Source organism: Equus caballus, chromosome 6 (assembly GCF_041296265.1).
Source record: "Equus caballus isolate H_3958 breed thoroughbred chromosome 6, TB-T2T, whole genome shotgun sequence".
Lineage (NCBI taxonomy): Eukaryota > Metazoa > Chordata > Mammalia > Perissodactyla > Equidae > Equus > Equus caballus.
In genome coordinates, this window is record NC_091689.1 from 42,524,220 (window position 1) to 42,544,589 (window position 20,370).

The following is a 20,370-nucleotide window of genomic DNA, read 5'->3' on the forward strand; positions in this document are numbered from 1 at the left end:
AAATGAATCATAGTAGCTGAGGAAAAAAAAGACGTTATAGATCAATTTCTCTGGACGATACATGGTTATAATAAAACAAATTAGAACCTTTCAGAAAAAATATTTCACTTTTATATGTATACTATAAAGTGGTCCATAAATAGCAAACACAACAAATTAGCACGAGTGTTTTTCTTTTTAATGTTGCAATCCAGTCTTATCCCACAATTATTTTCAGAAGCAGTTTTTTCTGACACTGTGTGACAAATGTGTGCACGGCCTAGTATAGGGGCAGTAGAGTGAAGAGCTTACCAGCACAGATTCTGGAACCAGATTGCTTGTGTAAAAATCAAACTCTGCCTCTTACTAGCTCTGTTTCCTAAGCACTACCCTGTTATCCCAACTTCCTCAGCTATAAATTGGGGTTGATAATATACCTACCTTAGTAGGTTATAAAATGTTTATAATATGTGCTCAAGTGTTAGCTATTTTATTATTTACCATTTTATTCTGAAATGGAATTTTAAGTTCTTCAGACAGAAAACTGAACTAGATTGAGACTTTAAATAAGTTTCATGCTAATTCTAATTTACTAGATAATTCTAAAGAAGCTAATCACTTTCTATAGATCTGTTTTAAAGAAAGTAACATTTTGTATGTAAGAAGAAAAAGAGACTACCAATCATACAGATCAATGCGTATCTAGTAACAGAAAAGGAGGGGAGGAAAAAAAGGCTCTGAAGTTCCATCCGTACAATGACAAAAGCAACAATAAAGAACCAGGTATAGGGCTTCCAGAACACATGAGGGCTCACTGCACACAAAGTCACATATGGGTCAAACTGGTGAACAAGAGTCGGTTAAAGAGCAGAGCAGGCTGGTTAGTGCTAGTATTGGGCAAAGCTGCCAACCGCAGAGAATGAAAGTGTAAGCCACCCAGAAGCCACAGCTAGCAGGGTCCCACTGTGGGATCACTGCACACAAAGAGTAAATCTTACGGCAAAGACCTCAGCCTGAAGACCAGCCGCTCTCTTTTTCAGCTCCTCCCCTTGAGCCTCTTTCGAACTTAGTTCCTCCTTCAGTTGCTCTACCTGTCACGACATTGTTATTCTTTTTTACTTATGTGCCAACTTAGGTCGTCTTCTTATCTGCTTTGGAACCAGAGCAGTAACTGGAAATAACAATAACTTATACAATACAATCAAATCTTTTCCCCTAATTCCCTTTTCAAAGGAACCTAGATGGTTTCTCTATTTTCTTAGGATTTTTTAACTGGACTGGAATGTGCTAATCAGCAAATCGGAGCAGAGATTATACTGTAGTATATTTTGTTCTCAAGTTAGAGTAAAAAATTCAAACTAATAGAAAGTTGAATATGTGAATTTTTAAGTTCTAAAATTAACACAAAACTGGCAGTACTCATTGATAACGGATTCTTAAAATAGTAGAGGAATATTCTACGGATTTATATGCCAGGTATGGGTACCAAGGCAAGAAGCCAGAAACTAGAGAGGCAGTTAAAACTTTGTCATTCCTTTACAGTTTTCACTTCTGAGAAACTGAGGAACTACTGCAATTGGGATATGAGGGTTGGGGAGAATACTTATTTTCTAGCTAATATTTTATGATTACAATTATGATTTTTAATTAGACCAAAACTAACCTGATAAATTGATAACTGTAATAAACTGAATCCTCCAATTTGCCTACATAGTCTATAGAATCAAACTAAATGACTCTGGATCTAAGGAAGGAATATTGTGACCTCGTTTATAAATACAGACTGATACGTCTCATTGGTAACTATCTTACTGTACATACACCTGAAGTGCACATGGGAAACAATACACCTGATACAAATGGATCTTCTCCAAGGCACAGAGCAAAGGGCTTTCCTTTATGGAACCATATTTGAAGGGAAAACACGATTTTATTTAAGTCATTTCAGGAGAGAAAAAGGTGGGGAGGCTGGGTTCAGCCTCTCAGGATTTTGACTTTTAAAATACCTCACAAGAGGTAGAGAACTTGATGTCTCATATAGTGAGAAAAACTCACCTGGATGTAACCCTACTAAATCACCTCAGAAGTACTGATAGATACAAAATGTTAAACTGTGATATATACTTAGCCTCATACAGGTTATCTTCTCTTAAGTGAAAATTTGAAATAACTACACAACATTAGTAATTCTGACTTTAATTCTGGGAAAGTTCCATTTGAAAGAATTATGTTAGAAGTATTCTTCCCTGAAGTCTGATAAAACACTATCAAGTGCATCATCACTAAGGAAGTAGGACTATGCATCAATTCTTCAAACCCCATTTAAAAATTACAGCATCACACACCATTACCTTATTTTTCATAAATTTCGAATGGCTCCGATAGACCTCCATTTGCTTCATTTCTTCCTCCCTTTCTTCAGTACTCAAAGCCCCATTCGATTTCAGCATCTGAATTTCCTCCTCCAAGTCTCGGAGCCCACGCTCCATAGAGGAAATTTTGGAATCCTGAGGACAAAGGATGATTTCGACAATAAAGTATTACAAAAAATCAGAAGTTGAACAACCCGATCCTCACAGATGTTAAATTTAATAAAGATAAACAAATATCCAGAAAAATTGCTGTCTAGCAACTGATGCCTTGCTTCTAAAATATATCCTGTATGGCCATTTGGGTGGAAGAAAAAGGACGCATGTCTGTAATATGATTTTTCCTCTATCCCTTCTTCCAGTCTACACCCTTTCAATTAAAGTTGAGATAATTAAAAAAGTAGAAGCAATGGAAAACTCAAAGTTTCTTTGTACCCAGTCCACAAATTTCTAGGGAGAAATTTTGTAATGTTAAGAGTAAATTTTTCTAGCTATAATATTTTATCATTTTACTTGGTGACCCCTAAAAGGTTTATTTCTGCCCCCAAAGGTATGGGGAGAAAAATAAGAGGGCTTCAAAGATTTATACAATAATAAGTGTAACTATATTTACAATAATAAAGATTTTATAACATCCTATTGCACAAAAACAAAAAGATAATTATATTAACAGTTACAATTTATCATATTAGTAATCTTACTTATTCTCTATACTTCCCTATACATTTAAAATATTTCATAATAATTTTAAAAAGAAAGGTCACTGTCCTTGTAAATCACCACCACAAATATCACCTCCCAGTAGAAAATCCTTCTATAGTCAATTTCTTGGTTTTGTTTTTTACAGTATCTAGTTTATCCTCAGACTGTTTTAGATGTCATCAATTACAGAAAAACTGCTTTAGATGTCATCAACTACAGAAAAACTTCTACAGAGAATGGATATTTTCATATCTATAGTTGCACATGCTTATTCACCTAAGAAATAAAGATCTCAAAGAGCATAAGTAAAGAGCTTTATTTTATCTGGAATGTTAGAGAAACCACTCCTTCAGGAAGTAATTTTGAGATTGACTTCCTTTTGCACTTTACCTCAAGGATTTCTTGATTGACTCCTTGCTATCATAATTTTTAGAGCACACAGAAAAAAGTTAAAGGATTTATCAAGAGACAACTACCACTAGTTATTTTTAGGTTCAGGGGAGAGGAAAGGGATGTACTCCTCTGTCTTGCATTGCATTACCTTTAAAAACATCACAACAAAAGTTTTCTTTTACAAATTTATTCAATATAACTTACATTTGGTTCAAAATTAAATGTATTGAATTAATACAATCAGACACACTCTAAACCTAAACCAAGATTTTGATTTACTTGTTTAAAATTAATGGGGCTCAGGCAATCTTCCAGCTCATAAAGAATAAACAAACTACTTCAACTGCACTATCTGATTCACTATTGTACTACCTAAAATTCACTTTTAAGATTACTATAAGTCTTCCTGGAAATATCAGGATGTAGTGCCTCAAGAGTGACTAAAACACTAGGCACATGCATGTGACTAACCGTGAATGAAAGAAGGTGACTAGGCACATGGATGTGACTAACCGTGAATGAAAGAAGGCTCTGACGTCAGCCTGGGTGGTAATCAAAGATGGCCAAAGGAGAGAGAGAGTGTATTTCTAGTAACACTGGTGCTCCACACAAAACATCCTCCAGCTAAGAACTCCACCTCTGCACCTCACATAGACAACCTCCACCTCTACAAAAGCCCCTGCAAGGTTCCTGCCAAGAAACCTTATCCATCTTCTCTCCTAACCCCAAGACATATAGATGTAACCCTTGATCAAATCATGCACCACAAAAAGCTTCTACCCAGAAAGGGACCATAACTGCAGCTCTGAAGGCCATGAGGCAAGCACCGACTACCCAACAAAAGAACTGCAAGGCTACTCTCTGAAATCAGGCAAGAAAATGAAAGCCTAATATGCTCAACTAGTTCTAGCACCAACTCAATCAGTACTCAGGCTGGGTTTATTTGAGGACAGTCCTTCCAAGGAGGTTTCTTATTCCTAGAGTATGTAATAACTATGTAAATAAATCCCTTTTCATCTTATTAGTCTGTACTTCTCCAGCCCTGGGTCTACCATCATTAATCAACCAATCCCACTGAACCTACTAAAATTCTCTGCTCCCTATTAAATTTCCAAAACCCTCTTTTCAAAAGTTGTCTCCCTACCCCAAGTAAAACCTGGCTTTCCCGAAGGATATAATTTCCCTGAACTCTCTCCAGTAAAGGTCACTAATCCCCCAGCACCACAAGGGAGCAGGGGAAAAGTGGGCATCCCCCCGATTCCTCAATACTATTCCCCTTTATTTAAAGCTCATGCTCCTTTTCATTTTACCCTCCTCACTGCTGCCATCTATGGACTTCCCAATCACTAGTGCCCATTTTAAGAAGTCTGCCACCTGGCTCACAAATGCCACTCTTGCCATCACCCCAGGATTTCAATGTCCAAATTCCCTGATATCCTTAATTCCAGTGACCTCTTCCTCTAGTCCATTTTAGCTATCCAGTTTACAGGACTACCGTCTGGATCCTATTACCACCCAGGACTCTCTTCCCAGGACGGTCACACCATCACTCTCATTATCTGCTCTTCTTGAACCTCATAGAGATCTCCACTTCTCTGACTTTTACATTTTCTCCCAAACTGTCAGTCCATTCTGAATTCTCTTCCTTCCTATCACACAAACTACTCTTTCACCATCACTCTCAATTCATTTGCATTCCAATAATTCTGTTATATCTACCCAGCAAAACTCTAACCCTAGAGCAGTACAGTAATTCTTCCCTGCTCCTCCACTGCTAAAGGAAAAAGAAAAAAAATTAGAGAAGGTAGGAGGAAGCAGAGGGGAAGAAGGGTGGAGAGGGAAAAGATGGAAGGAGAGAAGAAGGTGGGAGAAGGAAGGGAAAGAGGAGGAGAAGGAAAAGGAAGAAGGAAAGGAGGAGGAAGAGGAGGAGAGAGAAAAGAAAATTACATCACCTTGAAGATTGCTGTGCTCTTTTATTGTCTATCAGTCACCTTCCTTTCCCATTTCCCCCCAAAGACCACTCCAGATCTTCATAACTCTCTCAAGCTCATGCCACACTCTCAGCATCTTAACTATTTCAGTTGTAATTTCAGCATAATATCTACCTGACTCCACTGAGCCACCAGAATCTCAGTATCTCTTGCTTCTTAGCAGAATGGCTGAAGATTAACACAACTTAAAATAGACCCACTGCCAATTAATACCATTACACTTTCTAATTCTGTCAAAAAGCAAGTAAAATAATTTTGTGAACATAGGTACATTCCTGTGTTTTATTCTTGGGTTTCAACAGAGATTATGTACAAATAAACTCGTAGGAAATGGCAACATGCAACCAAACCTTTCTAAAGGCTCTTTACAAGATTATGTTCAAGACTACTAACTGTCTAACTAGAAAGAATCCAGAATCCACTAATTTGGAATTTGTTTGGTAAATTCTTTCCCCATTGAGAATAAAGACATGATATAAACAAAGTTTTAAGAGGAAATTATCCAAATTAAGAGACTAGCTATGAGAACATAAGAAGCATCTATTTACATAAAACTATTTATATAGAAAAACTAAATATTCTTGTCATAGCAACAAATATTAAATGAAGGCCCACAATGCACAGTGTCAAACTTTTTAGGGGATATGAAGAAGTTAGAGGGGGAGAGAGGGCCTTATCTGTAAGAGTCTTTTAGCTTTTGTAAGAAAGAATATGTTGTTAATAAAAATAATAATAGCAGCAGCAGCTAATATTGACTGAAGGTTTACTATGCGCCAGGTTCTGTTCCAAGTGGCTGTATTTATTTTAACTAATTTCAACCTCAAAATAACCCACAGGATAGGTACTATTATTATCACCATTTTTTGATAAAGAAATTGAGGCATACAGAGGTTAGATAACTTGCTCTGTATCATATAGTTAAGTAAAGCCAGATTTCAAATCCAGGAAATTGAAGTCAGAAGGCAGAACCTTAACCACCCATCACCATACCATACAGCCTAAAGATTTCTAACTGTCCATTAACTGAAAGCAGAGGTTTTCAAAGTATGGTCCATGGAACTCTGGGTGTCCCTTCCTAAAAACCCTTTCAAGAAGTCTGCAGAGTCAACACTATTTTCATAATAATACTATGACTTTACTTGACTCCTCCACTGTAACATTTGCACTAAAGATATAAAAGCAACGGTGAGCAAAACTGCTAGTGCCTTAGGACAACACGCACTGGCACCAAACTGTACAAGCAGTCACTGTATTCTTCAATGTCAGGCACTTGCAGGAAAAAAAAGAAAAGTTTTAAAAGACTGCTTCACTTAAGAATGTCCTTGGTTACTTTATTACTTTTTATCAATCTCAACCCTTGAGTATGCATCTTTTCACTGTTCTGTGCAATGGAATGGAAAGGAGCTGGGCACTCCTGCTGCCTACTGAAGTATGACGGCTGCCCTAGGAATAGCGTTTGTGTGCTTCTCTGAGCTGCAACCTGAATTAGGTACTTTTTCATGGAACATGACCTTTACTTGAAAGAACAACTGACAGACAAACTGTGGTTACTGAGACTTGATATTTGGCAGTCATTTTCTTAAAAATGAATGAAATGAGCCTATCATTTTAAGAGAATAAAGAGGTTCTGAGATCAAAAGTTTTAAGAACAGCTGCTTTAAAGAAATTCTGGACAATCCTTTTTGGTCCAATTTGAGTTATGGTCTACAACTAAAAGGAAATGAAACTGAAGTTCTTTTGAGGTGTCATTTTCATTAAGTCTTACTACGTCTTCTCAATCTACAAAATGAATGAAATATTATTACATACCACTTCCTAAAACTCACACACGAAAGTGTGTGATCAATCACTTAAAAGTGTAAACTGACTCCTAAGAGTCTTTATTAGATTCCCACTCACCTTCATTTCAATAACAGTTTGCAGAGCTTTTGTTTTGGCAGAATCAGGGGCATTCTCAAATCTCCGATGCATCTCCTATATAAGAGAAGCAAAAAAGAGAGTAAATGTCCTCCTTTTCACTCTCTTCTTTTTTTTTTTTTAAAGGGAGGGGAGGGGAGGGAAGAGGGAGTAGATGTGTGCAAGATGACTACCTCAGCCCTGTAAACACCGCAACCCTTTCCTGTGGATCAGAGAACCTGCAGACTGCATTCAGGCTAAGGAGGCACAGGAGCATCCCCATCTCTGAACACCTAGTTATTTAAAATTAGTCACACAGACCCCAGCTGCTACAGCAGGTGAAACTGTTGGTGAGTCAATCTTCCACACGACTCCAAGACATATAATCAGAACTCCAAACAATCCAAAAAGGGGATTAGAAGGATTCCCTTTTTAAAAGGACAAATAAAAGGAGTTGCAATCAGTCTGTATTACCCAAAGTGACTGAAAGCATTTGTGTTGACAACATCCTTTCCATAGCATCCACCTCAAGAAACAACCACGTAGCTAGCTAGGAGCAAAATCTCTCTCCAGTGGGGCTACGAGCAGAAAGAAAAAGAAGGTAAGACGGTTGAACAAGTTTCCTAAGTAGTTTATGTTTAGAAAATGTCAGAAAACATGGCTATTTTTTTACTCCCAATTTTAGTGAGTTCATGATTAAGAAGGAAGGAGGCGATGGTAATAATATTACAATTAGGGTTTTCAAAGATCACGCTGCAGTTACCAGACCACCTCAGGCTATCTTCTTGTCAGACTTGCAAATGTCTCTGAGTTAGTCAGTACTTCTGAGGTACCTGGGACAGCCTCTAGTGACCCTAGAGAAGACACCAATGAATACTTCCATCTGAACAGTGCTTCGCCATAATAAAAGGAATGCATAATACTTTAATTATACCTTTCACCTAATTTACTCATTCTTGCCTGATCAGGAAGAATGGTTTGAGAGAAACAGAAAATAGAACTGCAAACTTCACTGAGTTATTTCTTCCTGAAAGAGCAGTCCTAATGAACTGACAAAAGTTCTAAATCATAAACGGTCAACAGTTTCAACACCAGTAATTTCTGAACATCCACACTCCTCATCTGGCTGCTGATACTAGGGTGCAAATCATTATTAATACACACCACCCTTTCTGCTACCTCGTTCCATAACTCCAGCCTTAAATATGCAACTAGGTATCCCACTTGTATGTTTAACAAACACCTCAAACTCTACATGCCCAAGACTAAACTCTTGATGGTGCCCCAAAACCTGCTCCACCCTCCCAGTTATTGAGGTCAAGATTCTGAGTCTTCTTTCTATAATGCCTTCCTTTCTCTTTCAAGCCACAGCCAATCAGGGAATTCAGTTAACTCTACCTTCAAAACATATCAAAAATCCAAGCACTTATTGCCATCTCCTTTGCTACCGCCTTGAATGAGCCACTAATGAAAATATTCTTTTAATCCAACAACCTCCTAATTAGTCTCTCCACTCTTTTTATCTTGCTCTTCTATAGTCTATTCTCAACAGAGCACTCAGAATGACCCTTTTAAACATAAATTTGATCCTCTGCTCAAAACCCTGTCATGGCTCCCCATCTGATTCAAACCAGAGCAAAAGTCACTTCCATAGCCTACAAGACCTCATCTCTTAGCACTCTCCTCCCTCGATCACTATGCTTCAGCCACAGAGGATTCCTTGTTCTTCCTCAAATATGCTAGGCATTCTCCAGTTCCTCAGGACCTTCACATCCGATGTTCTTGTTGCCTACGCTCTCTTTCCTCAGCTCGTGGGGGAGAAGACTTCATCTCCTTCAAGTCTGGGCCCTAATGTCTCTTCTGTATTATTAGGGTTATTGGTCGTGATAACCACATTGCAGTTATGCAAGAAAACATCCATATGTTTTAGGGACACATACTGAAGTCTGTAGAGGTAAATTACATTGTATCAGGAATTTGCTTTAAAATCTTCTGTGAAGAAAAAAAGACAAAAAATACACATGAAGTAAAATGTGGCAAAATTTTGCTAACTGCTCTGAGTGATACATGAAGATTCATCATACTATTCTGACTACTTTTGTGCAGGTTTGAAATTTTTCACAAAAAATTAATCTTTAATGTTCTCAGTGTAACCTACCCTATTTTAAAACTTAAAACTGACCAAAAAGAAGCCATGTGTCCTTTCCCATTTTTTTGTCCTTACTTTACTTCTCCTTTTTCCTACAGCACTCATCCTCTAACATATTATACTTGTTATGTGTGTCATTTATTTTCTATTTCCCTCTATAAGAATGCATACTCCACAAAGTCTTTTTTTCATTCGCTGCTGAATCCAAAGTGCCTAGAACTGTAGCTGCAATACTGGTAAGTGCTTAATAAAGAATGAATGCTGAATGAATGAAAAAAGAACGGCTACCAAACTTTCAAGAATTAACTAAAGAGGGCATCTTTTAACTCTTCCTACTCCTGTGCTGAATTATGTGCAGCTCCTCTTATTTCTCATACAGGATGCTACATAGCCCTCCTTTACCACTTACAACATTGTATTTGGAATAATTTTCGTCTCTAACATACCAGACTGTGAACTCTTTAAGGGCAAAACTGTCTTTTGTATTCCTCAGACACTGTCTGACATGTGAATATCATTAAAAATTATTTCTCGGAGCCAGCTCAGTTGCGTGGTAGTTAAGTTTGCACACTGTTTCGGCAGCCCAGGGTTCACAGGTTCAGATCCTTGACACAGGCATATGCATCACTCATCAGGCCATGTTGTGGTGGCGTCCCACATACAAAATAGAGGAAGACTGGCACAGATGTTAGCTCAGCAACAATCTTCCTAAAGCAAAAAGAGGAGGATTGGCTCAGGACCAATCTTCCTCACCAAAAAAAAATTATTTCTCCTCCACATGCATTCTTTCATCAGATGAAGAAATGAGTGTATAAATGAATAAATTATCAGCTAGTTTCCATCTTCACCTCTCTACTGGACAACTCTCTCTACACTATCAAATAAAGGACCTCCCTGTTTCTAAATCTAACAGCTGTTGTCAGTTCACATCCTGTCTGAACTCCATCTAGTAGCTGACTTTGTTGTTGTTGTTTGGTGGGGAAGATTGGCCCTGAGCTAACATCTGTTGCCAATCTTCCTCTTTTTGCTTGAGGAAGATTGTCACTGAGCTAACATCTGTGGTAATCTTCCTCTATTTTATGTGGGATGTCGCCACAGCATGGCTTGATGAGTGGTGCTAGGTTCGCGCCCGGGATCTGAACCTGTGAACCCCAGGCTGCTGAAGCAGAGCATGAAAACTTAACCACTAGGCCACCGGGCCAACCCCTGACCTTTTTTTTAACCATAAAGAGAGTTAAGGGAGGAACATCTTTCAATTTTTCAACTGGCTTCCATTAAAGAATTGTGCCAGGGCTGGCCTGGTGGTGCAGCAGTTAGGTACACACGTTCTGCTTCTCGGCAGCCCAGGGTTCGCCAGTTAGGATCCCAGGTGCAGACATGGCACTGCTTGGCAAAAGCCATGCTGTGGTAGGCATCCCACATATGGGGTGGAGAAGGATGGGCATGGATGTTGGCTCAGGGCCAGTCTTCCTCAGCAAAAGGAGGAGGATTGGCAGTAGTTGGCTCGGGGGTAGTCTTCCTCAAAAAAAAAAAAAAAAAAAGGATTATCTTAGCTCTTAGTGCTTATTCTCTGCCCTTTCCCTTATCTTACCCACAGACAAACATTTTCTAAATTCCTGCTTTAGAACTCTTCTCAATTCTATAGCTCCAATCAAGGGCCTTCACTAGCCCACAGAGTAATTTAATTTGAATTAGGAAAAAGTAACCTTTCTGGGGTAGATGCAACCTCACCATGAAGCGTGGGTCAAGTTTTAGGCCCAACTTGCTGCACCAGCAGGAAACTCTTGTCTGGTGAACAACCTGCACACAACTATCCAAGGCAGCCCTTCTCCAATCCCACAGATTCAACTACTACCTTGCCATGGATAACCTGCAAAATCTATTTCTCTAGCCCTACAGTGGATCTCTATCACCCTTTCTTGTCATATCTGATCTCTCTTCTATGTCTGGGGACTCCGTATTTTAAGACAGAGTCTACCTCCCACAATAAAAGCTAAAAATGTCACACACTTGTTTTCCTATCCTTTCTTGCAGTTAAAGCCCAGACACATGACCTAAACACTTCGATCAGACACATACACCACTTACTTTGAATTAAAATCTCATAACATGAAGAAGCAGGGACGTGAACATTGAGAGATAATTCTGGAACTAAGTGGCAGAGGCAGCAGCTACCTCAAGCTTCCAGACTCGGGAATGGCAGAGGCTCTGGCGTGAGTGAGCAGTGTCAGTGCTGTCAGTAGAAGGAGCTGTTGCACCTGCACCAACAGCAGCACCTTTCACCAAATCAGTAAAGGAGCATGACTGACTGGGGCCACTGTTTTGGCTACATAACTTCTGAACCCAGTTCTCCAGCCCTCCAGAGATTCTGGGACCTAGCATTTACTCATTTACTTATGCCAGGAACTATGCTAAGTTTTAGAGATATAATGGTGAGAAATAACAAATTTGGTCCCTTTTATCATGGAATTTTTAGTCTACCAGGAAAAATGGATTTTAATCAAACAATCACCTAAACAATGCATCAGGGTCACCAATGACGTCCATGTTGCTAAAACCCATGATTCATTCTTAGTCCTCATCTTACTTGATCTATGAGCAGCATTTGACATAGTTGCTCAATCCCTCTTCTTTATTAAACTATCTTCCTTTGGCTTCCAAGACATGACACTTAAGTTTTTCCTCCTACCTAACTGGTTCCTTTTCTGCCCAACTCCCTAGGAGTGGCCAAGGCATCAGTCCTTTGTCGTCTTCTTTTCTCCACCTACACTCATTCCCTTAGTGTTCTCATCCAGTCTCATAACCTTCAATACCATCCATATAATGATAACTCCAAAATTTTACCTCTTGCTGAAATCCACACACTGCCTTCATAGCATGTCCCTGTGTATATCTGATATCACACTGTTAATATGTCCAAAGTTGAACTCCTAATCTTCCCCTCAATTTGCTTCACCTATCCCATCATGATTAATGGCATGGGTCCACACAGTTGTTTGGGCCAAAAAGGTGAGTCTTTTTTCTTACGTCTACATCCAAGCCATCAGGAAATTCTATTGTTCCCATTTTCAAAATGTCTCCAGAAACTGACAGTGTCTTACTACCTCCACTGCCACGCTGATCTGAGCCACCACTGTCTCTTGTCTGGATTACAGCGACAGTCTACCAAAGTCAATCTCCCTATTTACAAGAAAGCAGCTAGTGTTCTTCCCCCCCCCCCAAAGATTGTCACCTGAGCTAACAACTGTTGCCAATCTTTTCTTTTTCCTGCTTTTTCCCCCCAAATCTCCCCTCCCCGACTCAGTATATAGTTGTTTATTTTAGTTGTGAGTCCTTCTAGTTGAGCTCTGTGGGATGCCGCCTCAGCATGGCCTGTTGAGCAGTGCCACGTCCACGCCCAGGATCTGAACCAGACAAAACCCTGGGCCGCTGAAGCAGAGCACGCGAACTTAACCACTCGGCCACGGGGCCAGCCCCTTGCGTGTTCTTTTTAAATTCAAAGTCAAAAACATGCTTGAAACCCCCAAAAACTCCTCACACTTCACTCACAGTAAAAGTCACAGTCCTTACTGTCTCCCATCAGATTTTTAAGTTCCAGGAGGGCACAGACCGTATGCTCTGACAAGAAAAATGTATGCCCAGTGCCTATCCCAGGATCAAATACATATTAGAGGCTCAGTGGATATTTGTTGAATAAGTGAGAAAGGAAAGGTGGTACCAAGGGCCTCTAGTTCTTGCTGTTTTGGAAACAATCTTTATGTATTAGTCTAACCACATGTTACAAAGCTTTACTCCAAATTATCATCTTAACTTTTAACTATATTTTCTAACATACATTAATTTAATTCTTTAAGGTTCTTGCTATGATAATGAAAGATCTCTTCTATCTCAAGATTATATTAAAAGCTTTTTACTTACCTTTTCTTCTAGTGTTTTTATCTTTTAAAAAGTAGTTCTTTACTTCAACTGGAATTTAATTTGATGTAACTACATAAGTGTTTTCCAAATGGATGGCCATTATTCCAAAACATTCATCATATACTTAAAACTCTATTATTTCTGGATTCTATTCTGTTCCACTGATGTAGCTCTATGTTGTTGGGCCAGAAGCACGCATTTTAATATCACTGGGTTTAAAGCACACATACCATGACCTGCCTCAGCAAGCGCTTCTGCACTGTTCTTGCAAATAAACTCCAACATTACTTGGGCATGCTTCAAGAATATTCCCATTGGGATTACACTAAATTTATAGATTTGGGGAAAGTGACATCTTTATATTAATGTTCCCATCTACACTGTAAAGAAAAATTAGCCCTGTCCTTTCTACTACCTTTACTGGTATTATTTGCTCCATTTTCTCACCTAATTGCACTGCCTAACTCTTCCAGAACAATGCTAAACACTGATGACCACAACCATCTTTGACCTCTTCATAACTTCAATGGGTGTGTCTAGTATGTCACAGTAAGCATGATGCTGGCTATTAGTTTGAAATATGTTTATAATATACATTGTGTTATTATTTAACTAAATCATGCTATGAAAGTATCATTCAATTCTTATTTTTAGTTCACTTGGGTTAGTTTTCAATCGAAATGTCTGTAACATTTTATCTAATGTCTTTGAGACAGCTATCAAATACCACAAGGTTCTCTTTTTCTTTTATCTATTAAAAATTATAATTGTGTATGATATATTGAGCCATTCTGGTATTCATGGAATAAACTCCTTTTGATCAGAGTATTATCCTTTTATCATAATGCTGATTCTATCTGCTAATATTTTATTTATAATTTCTCTATCTAAACTTATAAGCAAAACTGGTTTGGGGGTTCAGTTTGTTTTCTAATCTTATCAGGTTTTAGTATCCAGTGGTCACATTGGAAAAAAAAGAACTGGAAAGGCTATCCTTCTTTCTGTAAGCTACAGGTTTAAATTTCTTTACCTACATTTCAACTTATTCAACTAACAATTCTTGAGTAGCCACTATATATTTGTTAGATACTGCCAATATAAAGATAAAAAAGCATATATCCCTTGGCCAAGAGGTACATGAAAACATGCTCATCATCACTGATCATCAGGGAAATGCATATCAAAACTACACTAAGATATCACCTTACACCCATTAGAATGGCTATAATTGCCAAGAAAAAAAGTAACAAATGTGGGAGAGGATGTGGAGAAAAGGGAACCCTCATACACTGCTGGTGGGAGTGCAAACTAGTGCAGCCACTATGGAAAACAGTATGGAGACTCCTCAAAAAATTAAAAATAGAGGGGGCTGGCCCCGTGGCCGAGTGGTTGAGTTCGCGCGCTCCGCTGCAGGCGGCCCAGTGTTTCGTTGGTTCGGATCCTGGGCGCGGACATGGCACTGCTCATCAGGCCACGCTGAGGCAGCGTCCCGCATGCCACAACTGGAAGGACCCACAACGAAGAATATACAACTGTGTACTGGGGGGCTTTGGGGAGAAAAAGGAAAAAGAAAATCTTTAAAAAAAAAAAAATTAAAAATAGAAATACCCTATGACCCAGTTATCCCACTACTGGGTATCTATCCAAAGAACTTGAAATCAGCAATTCAAAGAAATTTATGCACCCCTGTGTTCACTGCAGCATTATTAACAATAGCCAGGATGTGGAAGCAACCCAAGTGCCCACCACTGATGACTGGATAAAGAAGATGTGGTGTACATATACAATGAAATACTACTCAGCCATAAAAAATTACAAAATCGTCCCATTTACAACAACACAGATGGACCTCGAGGGTACTATGTTAAGTGAAATAAGCCAGATAGAGAAAGACAAACTCTGTATGATTACACTCCTATGTGGAAAATAAACACATGGACAAAGAGAACAGATTAGTGGTTACCAGGGGGAAGGGGTATGGGGTGAGCACAAAGGATGAAGGGGCACACCTATAAGATGACTGACAAATAATAACGTACAACTGAAATTTTACAATGTTGTAAACTATCATAACCTCAATTAAAAAAAAAAAGCATATATCCTCGATGCAAAAAATTAAGTGAACGATGAAGAAAACAGCCATGTTGGTGTACTATAATATTACTGGTTCACCTACATATACGTATAGAACTGCGCAAGGAAGTCTTCACAGAAGAACTGAAATTTGAGCTAACTCTTGAAGGTAAGAAGAAGAAACAGAAAGGAAAACAAGCAATCCAAACATATGCTACTGAAGCAATCATTCCCATCGCTTTTCTTTTTTTAAAGATTTTATTTTTCCTTTTTCTCCCCAAAGCCCCCCAGTACACAGCTGTATTTTTAGTTGTGGGTCCTTCTAGCTGTGGCATGTGGGATGCCGCCTCAGCATGGCCTGACCAGCAGTGCCATGTCTGTGCCCAGGATCCGAACCGGCAAAACCCTGGGCCGCCGAAGCGGAGTGCACGAACTTAACTACTCGGCCACAGGACCAGCCTCTTTTTTTTTTTTTTCTTAAGCCACTTTCTTTTAAATAATTTTAATTCGTATGACTGTGTTTTCTAGAAGATGATGCTATCTTACTAATGGCAACTGGAAGTGTACGTTGGCATATTGACAAAGCCTATATTTCTTTCCTCTTTATATACCTAAATGGGACTTGATATTCGTAGAGCTTGTTATTTGAAAATCACTCTTAAATTCGTATTTTTTTCTACCATTTTTTCAAACTCACCATATTTCTGTTCTCTGCCAGAATAACACTGTGACTTTTCAAAATCCTTAACTATTCACCATTTATTAACTCCAAAACTCAAAAATAAATGGGCACAGGTTGAAATATTCAGAACAGAATCAGTAAAAACATAAGAATGAAAGCTCATCATGCTGCTGGTATAGTTTCCATGTGGCATGCTGTTTGAGATTACAACAGGTTCTCTTACAATGTTCTATGGCTAGGCTCTGGGTTATCTCATTAAAATATAAAGTCTTTAAAGTAAACTGAAGGAAATCCAAATGTGCCTATAAGAGAGTTTATAGAAAATTCCCTAAAACAGTACAGCCTGGTAATTTGAAGAGCATAACACGTCCTTAGCTGCAGATTATTCATAAGAATACAATATATGCTACTGGCAGGATAAACTGGTCCAATCACTCTGGAAGACAAAATTATTCTAAGTTTCTAAAATGTACACACCCTCTAACTGAGCAAATTCATTTCTAGGATTGTATCCTAAAGAAAAAAATTAATATACAGAAATATACGATTAAGGATATTCAATGCAGGACAGTTTTATAATACTGAAAAACACTAGTCTAAATTTTCAACAGTAAGAGATATTCAAATAAATGCAATGGAACATTATAAATTCATTTGAAATTACAAAACTCTACATATACTGACAAAGAAATTTATCTTTGTCTAATGGCCAAGACAATTATTAAGAAAAGTAGGTAACATTATATTATTCATAGTTGTACTATCTAATACAGTAGCCACTAGCTGCATGTAGATATTTAGTTAATTTAATTAAATTTAATTTTAAATTAGTTATATTTAAATGAAATTTAAAATTCAGTTCCTCAGTCACTAGGCACATTTCAATTGCTCAAAAGTCACATGTGGCTAATGGATAGTGGCTACCATATTGGACAGAGCAAACACAGAATATTTCCTCAACACAGAAAGTTATATTAGACAACACAGTATTATATCTTTTTAAGGGAAACAAATATAGAAATAATGAAAGAATGTACACATAATAAAAATCACTGGAAACACATATATAACAAAAATTAACAATCTTCACTAGACAATGATACCTTGGATTTTAAGTTTTTGCTAATCTATTTTCTAATTTTACTAAAATAAACTACAATGGATTTACTGTGTAATAAAATCATGTTTTTAAAAAACACTGGATTTCTCTTCAAAAATAAAAATGTCCTCACTGTAAATAAATAGTTCAGATTTTTTACAAGAGGAGAAATTATGGAACAAATTACGAATTTAAGTATTCTTAAGTTGCTGTTTTGCTGCTTTGGGAACATTCCATTTGTTTAACCTCCTTCTTCACATTTCATTTAAAAAGGAATTACTCAGACTGGCACCAACACAGTTCTGAGATTGTTTTTTTCCCTATCCAAATGTGAAAGTTGTCTGAAGTCTCTGACCACATATAAAGAATTACAGCTGTTTATTTTTTTAATTCAATGTAAGATGAAGTCTTCATTTATGTTTTCTTAAAATGAAGCATTACTTAGAAAAGTGAAAAATTACCAATAGTCACAGTTGTCAGCTAAAGTCTGAGTTTCCTCTCTAAAAAATAAGTGACAGCGCGTCTCTATATCATTCTTTCTCATTGTGCCTCCATGAGAGCAAATGATTTTTATCACATACCTTTTACAGCAAGGCAACAGTTTCCATGGAAACCACAGGGAAAACATCCATTATTGCTGCCAAGAACTTTACAAGCACACCTCAACTGAGGTAACTGCTTACTTTCTCTTACTAATATTTTAAAAATTGAGCAATAGTTAGCTACTTTGATTCGGTTTTGTTACATGTGTCAGTAAGAAGAAATCAAGAGATGAGTAACCAAGGAAATTTTGTGCCCCTTTAGCAAGAAAATGAGTCTGCAGAAACCAGGAGGGGAAAAAAAAAAAGACCAAGAAAGTTATCAAGCCAGTATATATACTAGTCAATATCATCTCACACAAGAGAGCCAATCAGAATAGAAATCAGTGAAGCACTCAAATATCAAAGAAGAAATTCCCTTCCACTAGTTCAGTAGAGCATATAAATTTGTCTAGGCCAAGATGCTGATTAAGCAGGGAAAAGAACGACAATCACTAAGTCATAACAACTGAAAAAGTGGTCACTGACCTCTCTCAACATGTTGTTCTCTTTTTCCTTCTGCTCCAAAAGGCTTTCCAGGTGGTGGACGTGCATCTCCGCCTCTGCCAGTCGTCTTGTTCTCTCATGGTCTTCCTCGGTAGCCTTAGCAGAAAGTCCTTTGCTCTGCAACATCTCCAGAAGCTTCTTGATGGATTCATCCCGAGCATTTAGGGTTTGCTTCTGGGTCTCAATACGTAGCTCCATTTCCTCCAGAGTCTTTCGAAGAAGGAATAGCTCTTTGGCCTGGCGCTCATGCTCAGCATGCAGCCTCTGAAAGTTCTCCTCCGTCAGCTCTGCCACACAAGGTTCACCAGCCCTACTGCTACTATCTTGCTGAAACAGCTGGTTCAGGTCCCTCTGGATTCGCAATTCATCCTGGAGAGCCTGGATTGTCATCTGCATGTGCTAGAACAAAGACAAAAAAGAAAACTCCAAATCAGCTTTTCTCCTCCAGTAGCAAAAACAAGCAGATTGAGGGGAGTCAGAAAGTAGCTACCAGGACTCTCAAGAACCCTGCATTTAGCATATCAGGATTCACATCATTCTTTTTCACATTGTCTTAAAAAATGATTGAGATAATCTGTAAAAAGTCAGTAATTTAACTTGTGTTTATTCCCAACAGGAAACAAGATAAGTATGGCAGCTCCTCACTTTGCATAAGCCATGACAAAATAAAGACTCTGTTCAAAATTAATAGAAGGTACAACACAGAACTGAAGGTGAAGGGAAAAGAAAGATGGGAAATCTACAGGAATATGAACACAAACAAAAAAATCTCACCAGAGGATATCACAAAGGATATCAAAACACAAATGACTTAAGTATTTTACAATTAAATTCACACATTAAATAATAAATACTATCATTTAACAAGTAGTTTCTACCAGCCAGATCGTGCGAAGCACCTTTTATGTGTTAATTCATTTAATCCTCACTATGACACATGTACTATTATTTCAATTTTATTGATGATGACACTAGGCTTACAGAGATTTAAGGAATTTGCCCAAGATCATACAGTAAGTGATGGAGCTGTCATTCAAATCAAAGCAATTCTCCTAGCTCAATGAAACTAGTACTACCCAAAGGTAATAACATAACTTGAAGCTTTAAAAAAAAAAACTGAGACTATGTGAGTTTTTTATACAGGGGAAGATAAAAATACAGGCGAGTAATTAAATGAAGATGTTAATGCAGATAAACTACTAAAATGTGTCAGAGGATATATCTTTAGCCTGTACCCCTATTGAAAGTATATGAACCTTTAATCTGAATGGATACATTCCAGTACATTATTCAAAGAATCTAAAAGGATATTACATCAAGAATCATATTTTTAGAAACGAAGAAGCAATAATAAAAGATCACTCTTTGTAATCAAGGTATTCAAGGCCTGGCAGTGTGCCACAGTGGAAAGAACACCAACTCACAATCAGAAGATGAGAGCTTTAGTTCCAACTCTCACACTAACTAGCTATGTAATTTGGGGGACACTGCCATCTTTCTGGGTTTCAGATTCCTCATATTTAAAATGAGGATACAAACATCTGCACCATCTTTTCACAAAGTTAATAATATCATGGAAACCTTTGTGATGTATATTTTAAAAGATACATTGTTTAAACATTTTGGCAGAATGGAAAATAACACATAGTAAATATCTCAAAGAAATGATTTGGCAAGTGTACAAAGATCTATATACAAAGGTACTCATTATTGCTTAGTAACAAAATTAGAAACAACCTAAATGGATATTAACAGGTGATGAGTTAAGTAACTGAGAAATGTCCACACAATTTATTACTATGCCTCAATAAAATATAACAACGTACATTTATATTTACTGACGAAAACCATGGTCACAATGTATTATTTTAAATGTAAAAAACACCAGAGTTATAATAGCAGTACAGGATGACCTAAATTCTGATTTTTAAAAGACTATATTCATGAGACCAGCCCAGTGGGTTAGTGGTTAAGTTTGCGCGCTCCACTTTGGTGGCCCAGGGTTCACAGGTTCGGATTCCAGGTGCGGACCTA

General features: G+C 37.8%; 1 protein-coding gene across 22 annotated transcripts in view; it reads right to left on the reverse strand.

Annotated features, from left to right (window-relative positions):
• The window catches only part of ERC1 (ELKS/RAB6-interacting/CAST family member 1), a 516,922-nt gene that overhangs the window by 392,787 nt on the left and 103,765 nt on the right, over positions 1-20,370 (reverse strand). For 8 of the 22 annotated variants that reach the window (XR_011439908.1, XR_011439903.1, XM_070270831.1 and 5 more), the window contains 4 exons: positions 18,319-18,735; positions 7,334-7,408; positions 2,331-2,486; positions 978-1,070 (listed from right to left, as the gene is read on the reverse strand). Coding sequence is in view for 15 of the 22 variants with exons in the window: in XM_070270831.1 (XP_070126932.1) it covers positions 978-1,070; positions 2,331-2,486; positions 7,334-7,408; positions 18,319-18,735 (741 nt within the window). In the remaining 7 variants the exon portion in view is untranslated. The remainder of the gene's footprint in view (positions 1-977; positions 1,071-2,330; positions 2,487-7,333; positions 7,409-18,318; positions 18,736-20,370) is intronic. The other 14 variants (XR_011439904.1, XR_011439910.1, XM_070270826.1 and 11 more) reach the window with 2 other exon arrangements.